This window comes from Canis aureus, chromosome 6 (assembly GCF_053574225.1).
Source record: "Canis aureus isolate CA01 chromosome 6, VMU_Caureus_v.1.0, whole genome shotgun sequence".
NCBI classification, from domain to species: domain Eukaryota; kingdom Metazoa; phylum Chordata; class Mammalia; order Carnivora; family Canidae; genus Canis; species Canis aureus.
The window spans coordinates 38,307,202-38,322,011 of record NC_135616.1 but is presented as its reverse complement, the minus strand read 5'-3'; the positions used below and the strand labels follow the sequence as shown (position 1 = coordinate 38,322,011).

The 14,810-nt window shown below is 54.0% G+C and overlaps 1 protein-coding gene across 2 annotated transcripts; it reads right to left on the bottom strand.

Annotated features, from left to right (window-relative positions):
* Window positions 1–384: 384 nt before the first annotated feature.
* Window positions 385–11,305, bottom strand: CHRNB2 (cholinergic receptor nicotinic beta 2 subunit). 2 transcript variants are annotated; one of them, XM_077900845.1, is made up of 6 exons: window positions 10,811–11,305; window positions 9,524–9,669; window positions 9,297–9,341; window positions 8,758–8,867; window positions 7,084–7,984; window positions 385–3,638 (listed from the first exon to the last, which is right to left on the bottom strand). In XM_077900845.1, exons 1-6 carry the CDS (start codon window positions 10,872–10,874, stop codon window positions 3,468–3,470), a joined length of 1,437 nt encoding a protein of 478 aa, XP_077756971.1. In that variant the 5' UTR covers window positions 10,875–11,305; the 3' UTR covers window positions 385–3,467. The 2 variants fall into 2 exon arrangements, with proteins under 2 accessions (XP_077756971.1, XP_077756972.1); XM_077900846.1 differs by lacking the exon at window positions 10,811–11,305 and adding an exon at window positions 10,310–10,447.
* Window positions 11,306–14,810: the final 3,505 nt, after the last annotated feature.

Below are 14,810 nucleotides of genomic sequence, written 5' to 3'. Positions count from 1 at the left end.
GTGTTCCATCAGGGGCCACAGCTGAATGGTGCCTCCAGGTCGAGACCCAGGGCAGACCAGGGTCCTAGGGACCACGCAGCCTGCAACCTTGACCTCCCTGCACAGATGAGCTGCAAGGAGACCCCATGGATCCTGCCTCCAGGCCCTTCTAGAGGAGCGTCCCCAGGAGCAGCCTCAGCTCTGCTGCCCCAAGTCCAGCCACGTGGCCATTTCTTCCCCAGCGACTAGAGTCCTTGTAAAGCACAAATCCCAGAAATCAAAGTGACTGCTCACCTTCAGGTTCTCGTACTTTCATGCCTCACAAGTCCAATTTCTCCAGCTCCCCTCACCCCCCGCTTTCCCACATCTGCCAACCCTGCCCCCAGATACAACAGAGACAAGACGTCTTTGGAAACAACTTTTCTTTGCGAGAATCTTGAGTTCCTAATGAATCTGGCCTGGCTAGACCAGTGCAAATATTCCAGAAGCACAGACAGGGGAGGCCAAGGCCGGGCAGGAAGCTCGGGGTCGGGAGGCACCTCAGCAACTCCTAGACCTGCAGTCCCTTAGGAGCCACAGGACATTCACCCTGGCCACTCGGGCCTGCTGGCCAAACACTGAAAGGTGCCACTGGCTCTCACTCTGGCCTGGGCACGTGATGGGCAACACCTGCTGGACCAAGGGACATGCCTGAGAGCCGGAACCGAATCCTACATGCCCGTGGCTCTCCCCCAGCCTGCCACGAGGCCCAGTGGTCCCTCCGCCTCTGAGTGAGGCTTCCATCAACAGGGGCCCCTTCCCTGCAGGCAAAGGCCCGGCGCTGGGAGGAGACAGGAGTCGTGCCCCCCAATTCCACCCAGAGCCTTCCCTGCCTCAGCCTCCCTACACGGACAGGCCTCCTCCACACAGAAGGCCAGCTGTGAGGCTTCCATGCCTCGTTTGCTTTCAAGTCTTCAGTAATATAGTCTAGCTACTGCCATATGAGACACCTAGCCGCCAAGAAACCACTTTCCTACAGCAGCACCAGCGACCCGAAGCAGAGTCTGCCCAGGCCCTCTCCTCGGACAAAGTGGTTTTCAGATGGCCTGTGACCCTGCTGTCCAGCCTGCTTCCCCAGCCCAGTGTCTGCAGTGCCCTCTCCACACTGAGGGCACCCAGCCCTGGGCAGGGGTGGGGAGCCCCAGACAGCACCAAGGGAGGGACAAGGGACCACCCTCAATGTACCTTCCGGTGCTCCCAAGGCTCCAACTCCCATCCGTGCCCTCCTCTCCCCACTGCCGGCATGTCCCCACAGAGAGCTGCACCCAGACATGAAGGGGATGGCACTGCCCCAAGGGCCCTGCCCACTCAGCCCCGTCACAGGCGGCCTGTCTTTCCTCAGCAGGCTCGGCCACCCTCACGTCACCGCTGAGAACGAGCAGGGTCGGAGCCCAGTGCTTGTGCAAAGTGAGGCAGCCATCTCCTGGCCTCAGTTTCCTTATGTCAGATGCTCGTGGAGAGCTGGGTAAGCTGGGGCCTGAAGCCTCTCAAGCATTTCTGGTGACCTGCTTGGACCACAGCCATGCATGGGCAGTCCTAAAGCAGGGAGCTGGCAGAGTTGTTCATCGGGCCTCCGTGGCAGAGGCCTCCCCATGTGGTCCAGGATGAGGCCAGAAGCCCAGGACAGCTAGATGGGAGGCCTCGGGCTGGCACCCCACCCCTGGGGGGAGGGTTCCTCTCCTGTTGCTCTCCCTAGGAATTTGCAGGTGGTACAGGCACAATACAGGCAACTCCCAATTTGCTGCTCTAGAAAAGCAGACACAAAAGCACTGTCTGCACAGTGCCCAACACCCCTCAGAAGACATGGCATGAGCCCACCTGGGCAGCTGGGGAAAGGTGCTGAGGCACAGCATGCTCAGCTGCTGGCTTACCATCCATCCGGGGCAGGACTAGGTCAGCCCAGGGGCCCCGAGCTCACCCAGGTTAGGAGGAGCCCAGGGCCAAGCTCAGCCCAGGGCTGGAATGGCGCTTTGCCAAAGGCACACTCCGGAGTGGCACAGCCATCAGACCCACAAAGCCGCCCTGCAATGTTTCTCCCTTGCCCGGCCCCCCCAGGTCCCCACCCTGCTTCAGGGGACTCAGTTTGCACAAGGAAGAGAGAAACAGTTGGGTGAGCCCACTGCACACTTGTCACATCTCCGCCCTGTGCCAAGTACAGACAGCTTCTTCACGAACCTCCGTCCCTCTGTACAGCCAACTCACAAAGGGGGCGCTGCTGTCCCCATGTTAGAGATAAGGTCGCTGAGGCCAAGCAAGGCAGAGATGTGCTCCCAGCAGCTGAGAGAGCAGGTGTGAGCCAGGACTCAAATCCACACCGAGACTATCCTCCCTGTGGCCTATGCTGCGTGTCCCCCCAGCCCGTCAGTGCCGCCTGCACTGCTGCTGCGCCTACAGAACCTGTGTCTGGCCGGGATCCCAAAGAGAGCATGATCTGCATTGGCCAGCCCTTTGGCTGCACTGGGCACGCTGACCCCTCTGTGACCGGCCACCTGCTGGCCTGGCAATGAGGACCAGCGGGACCCCAAATCAGACCCAGTCACGGGTCAGGGGTGGGGGCAGAAGGCCCGTAGGAGGTCTGTTTCCTAGGCTAAGAAGCCAGGTGGTCCCCAGCTAGTCGCTGGGAGCAGGGTCAAGACACAGCCTCCTAAGCCCACAGGACAGAAGCAGAGGCCGTGCTTCCTGAGGAGCCAATGACAGCAAGGAGGTTCTGCTTCACCCCGGCTGGTGGGGAGGGTGGGCAGCGTCGCAGGCAGAAAGGCTGGGGCTCCTTAGAGCTAACAGCATTACTTGACTGACCCCTGCCACCCGGGCAGTTCCTGCAGGGAGGGACAGCCGTGAGTTCGCATGTTGTGCAGAGTTGCAAGGACCTGGGTGGGCTCTGCGCAGGTCACCGGAAGACATGGAACCAGGGGCTCCTTTGCTGCCCAGCCCGGTTTGAGCAAGAAAGGAAGTGGGGAGACATGCAGGGACAGGGTGCAGGGCCGGGGGCTAGGCTCCAGAGCCCATGGAAGCAAGGGGCTGAGGGGCCTTGGAGGCCCCCTACGGGTCTGACCACAGCCAAGAGGCCAAGTCCTTAGGAAGGGGCCGAGTCGAGTCCCACAGGGCCCTCCTCCTGCTCATCCCTCAGAGCTACTATGACGTCAGCCCACCACATGCTGTCAGTTCGGCACCACATCAGAGGCCCTGGGGCTGTGTCCCCTTCATGCTTTCCTGGGGTGGGATGCCCCACATCCACACCCTCAGCCTCCATGCCTGACCAGCAGCACCAGTGTGGGGCTGGGGCAGGGCAGCAGCTGGTTGGGCCTGGGGGTGCGCTGGGAGGGGCTCAGGTGGCGGGAAGGCTGGATTGGGGGCAGCACACCCCGCCACCTGTAGCCTCCCTGTCCCTCCTCTCCCCAAACTACTGTCAACGGAGAACGGGGTGGAGGAGCTGAGAGCTGGGGAGGGCCTCACTTGGCGCTGGGGGCCGAGTGGTCCGTATGCAGGAAGGTGGCAGCGGAATAGTTCTGGAACAGAGGTTGCAGGAACATGCCGATAGTGCCAAACACACAGACGAAGACAAAGATCCAAAGGAACAGGCGGTCGATCACCATGGCGACATACTTCCAGTCCTCACTCACCTGCACAGATGAGACAAGGGAGGCCGGGTTATGAATCACACGGTGCAGGAGAGGAGTGTGGATGGGAAATCGCAGGTCTCACCACACACACACCCTCCCTGCTCTGCGACCCTCCATGACCCCAGAGCGCAGCTCCAAACTTACCTGCTGAAAAGCCTCTAGCAGCCCCACCACCTCCCGGGGTCATCCAAACTCCCAAATTTGGGTTCAAGACCCACCCACAATAAATCTGAGCCTCCACATGTGCTGTCCTCTCCCGCCCGAGACCCCAAACTCACCACAGCTCGGTGCACGCTCTCACATTGCTGTGCCTTTCTGTCTACCATTCCAGCCTTCCTTTCCTCTGCCTGGTAAACTCCTACACATCCTCTACAGCCCAAACTAAACGTTACCTCTTCTATGAAGTGATCTTTGCTGACACTCTCTGCACTCTCTCAGCAGTGTGGACATGTCTTGATCACAGTACGGCCTCCACAGCCCACCCCAGCCAGTGTTGAGCTCCTAAATGACAGAGACCCTACCAGATGCATTCTGTAATCCCAGCACCTGCAACAGAGTGCTGGTACCTGGGTGTCCCTGCAGGCCTCCCTCCTTACGTGACTACCTGGGAGCCCCGTCCAATGGTGCCACCTCCACACACAGGCAACCCCAGTGTGAGGACTGGTCCCTGGAAAGAGGACATCTAGGTCGGACAGCTGTCACAGGGCCTGCTTCCAGGGCCGGCCTCCCCTCAGAGCTCCTTCACTCAGCCCGAGTCAGGGCCTTGGCACACATCCCCCTGGGGGTCTGAGAAGGAGGCCGTTGTGTCCGTTGACCTGGTCAACCACTGAGTAACAGGCTTGTCCATGCCATGCTGGTTACTGCTGTGGCTTACTGTCCACCAAGGGAAGGGGGCCCAAATAAAATAATCACATGCTAGTGGGTGCTTCTAAGGAAAGTCGGGGCTGAGACACTTGGAGGGGTGTAGCCTGGGATGGCCTCTTTGAGGAAGTGACACCTGAGGTCACATCTGAAAAGCAAGAAGGAGCCAGCTGTGGCAGGAACAAAGTGGAGAAAGAGACAAGCAGGCAAACCCAAACTGAGGGCCCTTCTGCCAGCCTGCATCCCTCAAAATGTTGATGCCATGAAAACCAAAGCTGAGAAACTGTTGCAGATCGAAGGAAAAGAAAGTCAGAACAGCTAAATGCAACTTGAGAACCTGATCAGGATGGGAGAGCGCTCCAAAAGACATTGCTGAGAAAGCTAGAAAACTTTTTTTTTTTTAAGATCTATTTATATGTGGGTTTTTTAAAAGATTTTATTTATTTATTCATGAGAGACACAGAGAGAGAGGCAGACACATAGGCAGAGGGAGAAACAGGCTCCTCACAGGGATCCTCAAACTGGGATCACTCACAGGGATCCCCTCACTCGATCCCCAAACTGTGATCACACTCTGACCCAAAGGCAGACGCTCAACCGCTGAGCCACCCAGGCTTCTCTATTTATTTGTGAGAGAGAGAATGCACAGATGGGGGGGTTGGGGAGGGGGCAGAGGAACAGAGAATCTCAAGTGGATGCCACACTGAGCGCAGAGTCAGACACAGGACCCCATCACAACCCTTGAGTTTATGACCTGAGCTGAAGCCAAAAGTTGGACACTTAACCAAGTGAGCCACCCAGGAGCCCCAAGACCTGGAAATTTTTTTTTTACGATGAAATAAATAAATAAATAAATAAATAAATAAATAAATAAATAAAATTAAAAATAAAAAGATTTTTTTATTTATTCATGAGAGACATAGAAAGAGAGGCAGAGACACAGGCAGAGGGAGAAGCAGGCTCCTCACAAGGAGCCCAATGTGGAACTGGATCCCGGGAATCCAGGATCATGCCTTGAATCAAAGGCAGACACTCAACCGCTGAGCCACCCAAGTATCCCCTGAAAACTTTTAATATGGATTCTGTATCAGTTAAAGATATTATATGGGGATCCCTGGGTGGCGCAGCAGTTTGGCGCCTGCCTTTGGCCCGGGGCACGATCCTGGAGACCTGGGATCGAATCCCACGTCGGGCTCCCGGTGCATGGAGCCTGCTTCTCCCTCTGCCTGTGTCTCTGCCTCTCTCTCTCTCTCTGTGACTATCATAAATAAATAAAAAAAAATTAAAAAAAAATAAAGCCATTTATGTTAAAAAAAATAAAAAAGATATTATATGGATGTTGATTTTCCTGAATTTGATCATTGATCCTAGTTATGCAAGACAACATCCCTATTGTCAGGACAGAGTGAAGTATTCAGGATAAATGGTCACAATGTCTGCAACTTTCTCTCAAACAGGAGAGCAAATGTTAATAGCAATAATAATACTTTTCATTCAAAAGATTTGGGAGGGGAGAGAAAGAGAATAGGGGGAGAGGCAAAGGGGGAGGGAAAGAATCTCAAGTAGACTCCTCACTGAGCACAGAGCCAGATGCGGGGCTCAATCCCAGGACTTTGAGATCATGACCTGAGCCAAAATCAAAAGTCGGATGCTTACCTGACTGAGCCACCCAGGCGCCCCAGTAATAATATTTTTTAAAAGGAAAAGAAGAAGGGCATTCCAGGCTGAAAATCCTGAGCCAGGGCAGAGAAGGCACAAGATTTGAGAAGGAGATATTGTCTATTTGGATGGAAGAGAATAAAGCTGATTCAGGAAGACCAGCAAGAGATTCTGCATGGTCCAGCAAGAGCTGGTGGAGGCGTAGGGCCAGGGGAGTACCCTGGAGATGGACGAGGAAGGAAACACCTGAGAAGTATTGTGGACATTGTGCTCACAGGACAGGCCTTCAGCTGATATGCACGGAGGGGACGGTTAGAGAGAGGAGTCAAGAATCACTCCAGGCTTTCAGTCTGAACTGCTGGGTGGACGATGATGCCATTTACTAAAAGATAGGGAGACTGCAGGAGAAGCCGGATGGTGGCGGGATGTGGATGGAGCACCACACCCAGCTAAGTCTGAGGCCTTACGCCCAGCTCTGCGCTCCTGTCTCCGGGGCCTGGCCTGCCCTCTGCCCATCAGGAAAGCTCCCCTCTTGGAAGAAAAGAGCCGGGTGTGCACACAGCGGGGGATGCTCTGGGAAGCCCCAGCCTTCACCTACCCCTCCTCCAAACCGGGGCCCAAGAGGAAGGAAAGAGGTGTGGACTTGGGCCCCTGCCCCCCACCTCACAGAACCCCTTCACCTCCCACCTTTGACCTCCAATTCTGTCGCCATGAGGCGCAGAGGGACTCCTCCGGGCACCAGCTCGAACTCGGGGGACCAGAGGGCCTCGGGTCTCTGGGGGGTCATGACTTCCCCCGTGTCCCCCTACCCTATCCCCACCGGCACGTCCCGCCCCGGCCTGTCGGACTCCTACTGACGCTACTCCCCGCGCCGCCGCCTCCTGGAAGCCCACCGATGTTAGCCCCGCGCAGCCGCGCCACTCACGCTCTGGTCGTCATCCTCGTTGCGCACGTGGTCCGCGATGAAGCGCACGCCATCCACCGCCGAGCGGAGGCCACAGCCATCTGTCCCCACCCCGCCGCGCGCAGACCCGGAGTACGACTCCCCCGGGGCTTCTCGGAAGAGGAGGGCGCCAGCCTCGCGCTCCCGCTGCCGCCGCCTTAGACGCAAGCGCTGGCGGGCGCAACGGTGGCGCGGCTGCTGCATGAAGAGCAGCGTGGGCAGCTTCTCCAGGAAGACCACCTTGACCCAGGGCGCCATGGTGTGCGTGGTGGGCGAGCGGTGGTGCACGTTGAGCACGCAGACGCTGGTGACGATGGAGAAGGTGACCAGCACCATGGTAAACATGAGGTACTTGCCAACGAGCGGCACGTCTAGGGACGTGGGCGGCACGATCTTGGAGATGAGCAGCAGGAAGACGGTGAGCGCCAGCAGCACAGAGATGCACAGTGTCATCTTCTCGCCACAGTCAGATGGCAGGTAGAAGACCAGAATGGCCAGCGAGGTGATGAGCACGCAGGGGATGATGAGGTTGATGGTGTAGAAGAGTGGCTTGCGCCTGATGATGAAGTCGTACGTGATGTCCACGTAGGTGGAGTCGTCTGGGTTCTCGTTGCGCCTGCCGGGCAGCGCCACGATGTCCCACTCGCCACTGGGGGTGAAGTCGTCCAGGCTGGCCACGTCACTCTTGAGCACCAGGTCGATCTCTGTCCGATCATAGGTCCACGAGCGGAACTTCATGGTGCAGTTCTGTTGGTCAAAGGGGAAGTGCTTGACTTCGATCTTGCATGCGCTCTTGTAGATGGCTGGCGGCAGCCAAAAGATGCTGCCATCATAGGAGACCACGGCATTGGAATAGAAGGACACCTCGTACATGCCGTCAGCACTGTCAAGAGATGAGCACGGTAAGCTGGGCTCAAGCACTCCTGCACCCCAGCCATCAACTCCCCCCTGAGCGGGAAGAGAGGAAAGCCAAGGGAGATAGGAGTGGGAAACCCTCTGGGCAGGAAACCCAGGTATGAGGGTAACCATCTGGGGCATCCAGAGGTGGGGCAGGAGCTGAGCAAGAAGAGGATATGGGTGAGTTGGTGGCCAGGAGGCCCCTGAGGCCTTTTGGAGGCAGAAGAGGGTGGTTGAGGGGGCTGTCTGCTACTTGTTGTGCATTGTGCCAGCTGGTTGCTCCACGCGAGTTTGGAGAAGTTGGGGGAGCCATGGGGGCCAGAGTAAGGAGCACCAAGCTATGAGGGGGACAGAGGTGAGTGGGAGAGGAGATGCACCCCTCTAGTGATTTGGGATCTCAGAGGTAAGTGGGATTATTGCAGGAAAGAGAAACTGGTTCTTTGACCCTGGACAATCCTCTAGGAAAGCCTATTCTTGAGTCAGTATAGACACTGGGGCGATCTTTATTTATCTTTATTTATATCCCACTGCAGCTCCAAACCGTGGGACTCATGTTGGCTGGGAGGGACCTGGCTATGACCCAAATTACCTTGTAGTCATCCAAGTTCTCCACATTACACTTCACCAGTCTGGTTCTGTGCCAGTGACAAGTCCCTTCTGTCCTGCAGCATGAGCTAATTTACATTCCTTAAGACCCCTTCCCTCCCAGAGCATTCTTGTGGTGTCCTCCAGCCTTCTCATTGCTCCAAGGCCACCTACTTGTTGTATAGGACCACGTCTGGGAGCCAGATGTGTTTGGAAGGGAGCCGAACTTTCTTCATGTTGTCAAACTCCTCAGGCTTCCAAGTAAGGCGATAGTCCTCCCATTCCTGGGACAGGGAGAGAGGGAGCATTACCAGCCCATGCCTTTGGTGAGGCTCAAGGTCAAGGACAAGGGCGGGGGGCAGTCTGGCTTGAGGAGGTTTTCAAAATCCATCCCCTCCCCACAGTGACTTCTCTGTTCAGCAGATGTGGCTCATAAAACATTTTCTCACTTAATTTGCACATCTAAGCCAAGATATTAGAATCTACATTTTACAAATAGGAAAATGAATCTTATAGAATTTAACATATTCAAAGTCAAAGAGCTGGTGAGTGGAAGAACCAAGTTTCAGATCCAGTTATTTAGCATTCCAACAAATCTATACCTTTCTGCCTTTTTTGAGGAGATTAAAAGAAGGAAAAGCACATACAAAAAAGAGAGAGAGAGAGAGGAAAGAGGAGACCAGGGATGTGGACTGGGCAGGAAAAGCACTAACCTGGGTCAACCAGACATTGGTGGTCATGATCTGCTCCCGCTCATGCTGCAGGGAAGAAGAGAAGCTGCCAAGAAGGCCCCCCAGCCTGCAGGCTCACCACAACCACCCATGGCCCTTCCCATAGCTCCCCAAGCCTTGGGAACTCCAGAGGAATAAGCATACATGTGAATCCATTCTGGCTGTTCTGACTTCCATAGCTGGGCAGAGAGTTTGGGACCCCCACTCACCACACTAATGAGCTGGGCCAGGGACACCATGAGCTGTACCGTCACCAGCTCAGAGCCATTGGTGGCCGGGCGAATGAGCTTGTTGTACCGGGAAGGATCCAGGAGATGCTCCACTAGCCGCTCCTCTGTGTCAGTGCCCCAGACTCCTGGGCGGGGGGGGGGGGGGGGTGGTGGTTGGCAGGAAGGAAGGAAGTAGGCAAGGAGGGCCCACCTAGCATCCCACTCTCTCTAGACCAGTGGGGCAACCAGGCCAAAACAGGAGCTTCCCACCACTCCATCCCTAAGGGTACAGCAAAATGCTTATGTTATCCCATGGGGTCCCTCATAGAGAAGCACTTCTCTGAGTTCACTGGCTGGGGACACCACACAGATGTCTCCAGACTAAAAACCCAGTCTTCTAGGTTAGTGGAAACCTGCTCTTCCTGCAAGATCTCAGACCGTGGCTTCAAAAAACATGAGATTTCATGTTTTCATGGCTTCTCCTAAAAGATCTCTCCAATTCAAGGAGGGTTTTAGGTGGTGGTGAAAGGGAACAGCTCCTTATGTTCCACAACCTTTCTCCACAGTCCAGGTCCATCTGTGTATACAAGGAACATGAGGTGCCTCCACACGTGACTTTCGGTTTTGACCCCATCCCATCCCCACCTTCAAAGACACTGGTTTGGGGTGGATGGCTGGGCTGCCTGTGCTGTGTGTCAGTCCCCAATTCCACACACACGGGAGCCCACCTCCCATGAGATGGCATGCAGGTGTGGAAAGCTTGTTTAGTTGTACAATCACTTTTACCTGCCCCTGCATAGACTGTCCTGCAACTCTGCACAAATGTACCCCACTCCCTCAGAGCTCCAGCCTGGCCCTCAGAGCTCCAGCCTGGCAGAGCGTCTTCCCTTGGAAGTCTTGTATCCCACCCTACAAGAGAGTCGAGAAGTCACTCAGTCCCCTTCCTGTCTGGTCCCTGTGGAGTGGTCAGACTTAGGAGCCCAATGTGGGGCACAGGAAATGATGGAGCGCTAAGGGAAGGTGCCCATCCAGGTAGAGTTCTGGAGATAATGTTTCACGAGAAGTCAAATGGCATCTCAACCACAGAGTGTGCCCTCCTGCTACCCCAGAAAGCCTGGGGAGACCCCCCTCCTCCCTGCCGGTGCCCCTGCCATCCCCACCATTGCCCAGATCTCCCTCGATTCCTTGCGTCGCCTACTCCTGCGAGAACGTCATCATTCCAGCTCGGTCTTCCTGGCGCCCCCCACCTCTGGGGATCCCCCTTCCCCCTAGAACCGTGGTCCTTACCTGCGTGCAGCCCGAGGAGGCCAAAGCCCAGCAGCAGCGCTGCGGGCCCGGAGCGCGTTGCCATGCCGCGGGCGGGGCGCTGTCCGCGGTGCTGAAGCCGCGCCCGTGCCGCCAGAGGGGCCCTGCGCGGGGCCGCGGGGCGTCGGGGGTCCGGGGCTACGGGGCTGCGGTCGTCCGGGGCTATGGGGCTGCGGGAGAGACCAGGCTTCTTGCTAGCACCGGCCTGAGCAGACGGAGGCTTTTCCGGCTGCTCTTGCAGGGAACACAACTCGGACGGTGAGGGGGAGGAGTCTCCGCCCCGGAGGCGGAAGCGCCAGAGCCCAGAAAAAAAGGGGCGTCCCTGGGTGGGACGTTCTGCTGCTCAGCCAGCTCACCGGATGGGGGAGTGCAGGAGCCTGCAGTGGGGGCAGGGACCGGGAGGACTCTGAGAAGGGCGGGAAGCAGCAGCGCGGGGAAGACCAATAGGTCAGGACCCGGCGGGGAGTCAGGAGGAATTTCTGGGGCTCCCGCCTTCCTTCTTTGCTCTTACTAATCCAAATGATACTGATTCTCTGGGAGACTCAGGATGCAGCTGAGAAAATGCATTGTAGGCCCTTCCAGAAAGAGACAGGGGCCGTGGGTTTGCTATTTTTAAAAAGCAAACAACTTCAGAGTCTGGAAACAATCAGTCATCTGTCCCCTTCTCTGCGTCCGAAAACTCCCTCAAAGGCCAAGCTTCCTGCCCTTCCCCAGGGGCCTGAAAAGAAAGCAACTTTCACCATTAGGGTAAGTGGCCCTTACTCCCTTTCACTGCAGGGTTTGGCTTCTGTGTTACAAAGGGGATCCAAGGACCATTTTCACAGAGGCCGACCTAAGAATGAAGCTAATGCAAAGAAGAGCAAACGTGAGACAGAGGATTCACAACCCAATGACATCTTTGACCAGAAAAGCCCTGCACTTTCAGCTTCTGAGTCAATCAAGTCTTCCCTTTTCTCTTAGGTGGATTTTTGTCACTTGCAACTAAAAGATTCCTGACTAAAGCAGCCTTATCATACGTCCAGGCTCTTTTTCCATCTCTGCCTCCTTCTTCAACCTGGTCTGGACCACTATACCCAGCTCCACACCCCACTGCTGGTGAGGTCTCTAAGACTCTGAACACTCTCTAAGACTATGAACGCTCTCCACCCCACATCTGTCCCATCCTCCACACTTCAGGGCCTTTTAAACATGTAGTTCCCTTGGCTATTTTATCACATTTCCCCTCAGCCGCCTTTTTTTTTTTTTTTAAGATTTTGTTTATTTATTCATGAGAGACAGAGAGAGAGAGGTAGAGACACAGCCAGAGGGAGAAGCAGGCTCCATGCAGGAGCCCAATGTAGGGCTTGATCCCAGGACACGGGACTCATCCCCTGAGCTGAAGGCAGATGCTCAACTGCTGAGCCACCCAGGCGTCCCCCCTCAGCCACCTCCTAATGAACTTTGATCACTTGACAGAAGTGTCACTTCTTCAAGGAAGCTGTACCCTGCTGTACGTTTGCAAAGCTGCCCAGTGAAGAAAGGAGTCAACCAAAGCAGTGGCTGCCTCTACTGCTAGACCACGAACCAGCACAGGGCCAGTCTGGTCATGACAGCTCAACAATAAGCAAAGGGGCTGGTATAGGACCAACATCTTCTAGTGTAGGGAAAATTCCTTATTTATTTATTTTTAAACAGTTTGAAGATTTTATTTATTTATTCATGAGAGACACAGAGAGAGGCAGAGACATAGGCAAAGGGAGAAAAAGACTCCCTGTGGGGAGCTCGATGTGGGACATGATCCCAGGACCCTGGGACCACGACCTGAGCCTAAGGCAGATGTTCAACCACTGGGCTCAACCACCCAGGCACCCAGGAAATTCCTTTTTAAAAGCTCAGCTAAAATCAACTTATTTAACATGCCCTGTTCCGCAAACTGAACAGCAAAAACAAGACAAGTACCAGAAAGAGAGAAGTGGGTGGCCACAGACCCCATAATGCACATGACAGTGGGGGCTAAGACCTGCAGCACAAGCTCCAGGAAAAATGGACGCATGAACATGTAATGATCTCTTAAGAATCAGAGATCTTGGAAGTGTGGAAAGGAGTGGAGAAGAAAAGCCTTAAGGAAAAGAGAAGAAATGTGTGCCACTACTGTATTTGATGAAAGGGTCAAAGGTGGGGAAAAGACCCACCTTCAACAATTCAGATCAACACTTGTTGGGTATCAAGGATTGTATATGTGTTGATACAGTGACCAAAGGACCCAGCTATTAAGGAGATCACAGTGTGGTGGCTATTCAGGCAGAGAAGTGAACAAGGTGCAAGGAGGAGGGGAAGGTAACAGTGCCTGAGCATCTGCAAGAAGTGGAGATGAAACAGATTTCAGAGGAGGAAGCTTGCAACACAGGTGCCTTAAAGGCATTTCAAAGTCCTTACCAAGAGGACCAGTGACTGCACACGCAGATATACTTGGTACTTAAGCACTTTTTTCTTTTGGTGGATGCACAGTGACTGAGGAAAGCTCCTATGAAAATCTCTCTCTGGAGTGGTTGCTGGTTTCTGGGATGATGGACCAGATGGTCATCTGCTTGCTTGCTTGAAGCTCTTTTTTTTTTTTTTTTAATTTTTTTTTTTTTTTAATTTATGATAGTCACAGAGAGAGAGAGGCGCAGAGACACAGGCAGAGGGAGAAGCAGGCTCCATGCACCGGGAGCCCGATGTGGGATTCGATCCCGGGTCTCCAGGATCGCGCCCTGGGCCAAAGGCAGGCGCCAAACTGCTGCGCCACTCAGGGATCCCTGCTTGAAGCTCTTGACAGCTCCTTGGCGCTCCTTTCAGGCCATCTATGTGGCCTGTTTACCGTGGCCTCTATCTTTTCTTTTGAGATTCCCCAGCTTTTGCTTCACTTTTTTTTTTTTTTTTAAGATTTTATTTATTTATTCACAAGAGACAGAGAGAGAGGCAGAGACACAGGAAGAGGGAGAAGCAGGCTCCATGCAGGGAGCCCGATGTGGGACTCGATCCTGGGTCTCCAGGATCAGGCCCCGGTCCAAAGGCAAATGCTCAACCCCTGAGCCACCCAGGCGTCCCTTTTTTTTTTCTTTTTTTTTAATAAAATACAGAACACTTCACGAATTTGCATGTCAGCCTTGCCCAGGGGCCATGCTACTCTACTGTTTTAGTCTATGTGCTGAGAAGTGAGCTTTACTTCAAGTTTAATTCCAGCTCAGCAGGGAGTCCTCTGAGTACAACCACCCAGTGGCCAAGGAGAGCTGGACCGCCTTCCCTCATGTCTCACACACGCTCACTCCTCGCACACCCACAAAAAGAAAGGCAGTCAGGGAGAGAATCATGCAGGGATGCTCAGATCTAGAAGGCTCAGCCCTGAAGCAAAACTGTGACCAGGAAAAGTTCTGGTGGGACACTCCATTGCCTCTGATGGTAAGGGACATTTTCTCTTGTGAAGCACTACAATTAATGCTATTTTCTTTTATTTAAGTTATTTAAAAAAAATTTTTTTTTAATTTATGATAGTCACAGAGAGAGAAAGAGTGAGAGGCAGAGACATGGGCAGAGGGAGAAGCAGGCTCCATGCACCAGGAGCCTAATGTGGGATTCGATCCCGGGTCTCCAGGATCGCGCCCTGGGCCAAAGGCAGGCGCCAAACCGCTGCACCACCCAGGGATCCCCCAAGTTATTTTAAAATTAAAAACTATTTAACTGTTAAAAACTATCACCACAGTAATACATATTCATGAAGACCGATTGGAAAACACCAATTAGCTACACAAAGTCCAAAAGGTTCATAATCCTACCTCTTAGGAAAAAATAACTGTTAGCACTTTACATATAAATATTTAAATATTTATATATTAATAAAATATATACAGTATACATATAATATCTATATGACAGGTATCTATATGAATATTATGTACTTCCAAATTTACCTATGTGTACTTAAATATTATATGCAAAACATATATAAATTACAAGTGCACAG

Coding starts and splice junctions, on each gene's coding strand:
- CHRNB2 (XM_077900845.1), bottom strand. CDS start 10,874: ATGGCAACGCGCTCCGGGCCCGCAGCGCTGCTGCTGGGCTTTGGCCTC. Junction 9,342..9,523: donor TGGCCCAGCTCATTAGTGTG/GTGAGTGGGGGT, acceptor TCTTCCCTGCAG/CATGAGCGGGAGCAGATCAT. Junction 8,868..9,296: donor CCAATGTCTGGTTGACCCAG/GTTAGTGCTTTT, acceptor TCCCTGTCCCAG/GAATGGGAGGACTATCGCCT.